General features: G+C 43.8%; 1 protein-coding gene across 1 annotated transcript; it reads left to right on the forward strand.

The window, feature by feature from the left end:
• LOC120141360 (ethylene-responsive transcription factor TINY-like) lies at nucleotides 1–1,086 on the forward strand. The gene has a single exon (XM_039156259.1). The coding sequence runs from the start codon at nucleotides 154–156 to the stop codon at nucleotides 892–894; it is 741 nt and encodes a 246-aa protein (XP_039012190.1). The 5' UTR covers nucleotides 1–153; the 3' UTR covers nucleotides 895–1,086.
• The last annotated feature ends 242 nt before the right edge of the window (nucleotides 1,087–1,328 follow it).

A 1,328-nucleotide genomic window follows, 5' to 3' on the forward strand; every position in this document is an offset into this window, starting at 1 on the left:
AATAGTAGCTAATATCAACTCTCTTAGTCTTCTCTTTAAGTGATTAATTTTTCTCTTTCTAATAGCCCACACACTCTTCATTCAATAACATTACCTCAACATTTCCCTTTGCATAGTGGGAAAAAAACAGCTGGTTAAAGAAGAAAGCCTAGAATGGCTGAGCCGCAACATTCAGAGACGGAGAGCAGCTCGAATTCGACCTCGTCGCTGCCTTTATCACCGTCGTCTCCTAGTTTGACTCACTCGACCGAGACCGTAGTGTTGGACGGTAACAAAAGGATGAAGAGAGTGAGGGATTCGAACAAGCACAGCGTTTACCGCGGCGTCCGGATGCGGAGCTGGGGGAAATGGGTGTCCGAAATCCGGGAGCCACGTAAAAAGTCCCGCATTTGGCTCGGCACTTTCCCTACGCCGGAAATGGCGGCCCGTGCACACGATGTAGCCGCGTTAAGCATCAAAGGCAACTCAGCTATCCTCAACTTCCCCGCACTCTCTGACTCGTTACCTCGACCCGTGTCTTTGGCACCACGCGACGTCCAAGCCGCGGCAGCGAAAGCTGCCCAGATGGACAAATTCGACTCGCCATCACCATCTTCCACTTCAACACTGTCATCTTTTTCGTCACTATCGTCTTTGGTTTCCCAGATGGAAGACTTATCTTCAGGGTCGGACGAGTTAAGCGAGATAGTCGAGTTGCCAAGCCTCGGGACGAGTTACGACTCCCTCGAGTTGAAAAACGAGTTCGTTTTCCTGGACTCAGTGGATGGTTGGTTTTACCCTCCACCATGGCTGCATAATATGGAAGACTGTGGGTATGCTTGTGATCAATTACTAGCTCCAGAAAGTATTTTACAACATAGTTTTGAAGAAGAAGGTTTGCTGTGGGATTATTAGTGTTCTTTTCTTCTTTTCTTCTGATTGTGATTTGTGACAGAGTGTGAATATTTTTCTTTTCTGGTTTTAAGCCTTTTTGCTTTTTCTTTGAAGGGCTAAACCTCTCTCTCTCTCTCTCTCTCTCCATGGATCGATCCCTGTATAGTGTTTATAATGGGAAGAAGAAGATGAAAAATATAATAAATTCCTTCCCTTTTGCTTGTTTCAAAACACAAGTTTGAAATCCAACAACTGGAATTCTGTGCCTTCTTGTATTAAATTTCAATTATAATCCCTAAACACATAATAAAATTGAAGGGGAAAAAATGGAAAACTGGGAATAAAGTTATATATAGTCTTCTTCATCTTCTTCATGTGATGATGAGGTGAATGATAAATGATGAACGGTGGTGAAGATTGCATTTGGCAGATGGTGAAATACAGTGAGGACAGAG

This window comes from Hibiscus syriacus, unplaced genomic scaffold, assembly GCF_006381635.1.
Source record: "Hibiscus syriacus cultivar Baekdansim isolate YM2019G1 unplaced genomic scaffold, ASM638163v2 tig00110796_pilon, whole genome shotgun sequence".
NCBI lineage: Eukaryota > Viridiplantae > Streptophyta > Magnoliopsida > Malvales > Malvaceae > Hibiscus > Hibiscus syriacus.

Excerpts from the sequence above, each read along its gene's own strand:
- LOC120141360 (XM_039156259.1), top strand. The coding sequence starts at position 154 with ATGGCTGAGCCGCAACATTCAGAGACGGAGAGCAGCTCGAATTCGACC.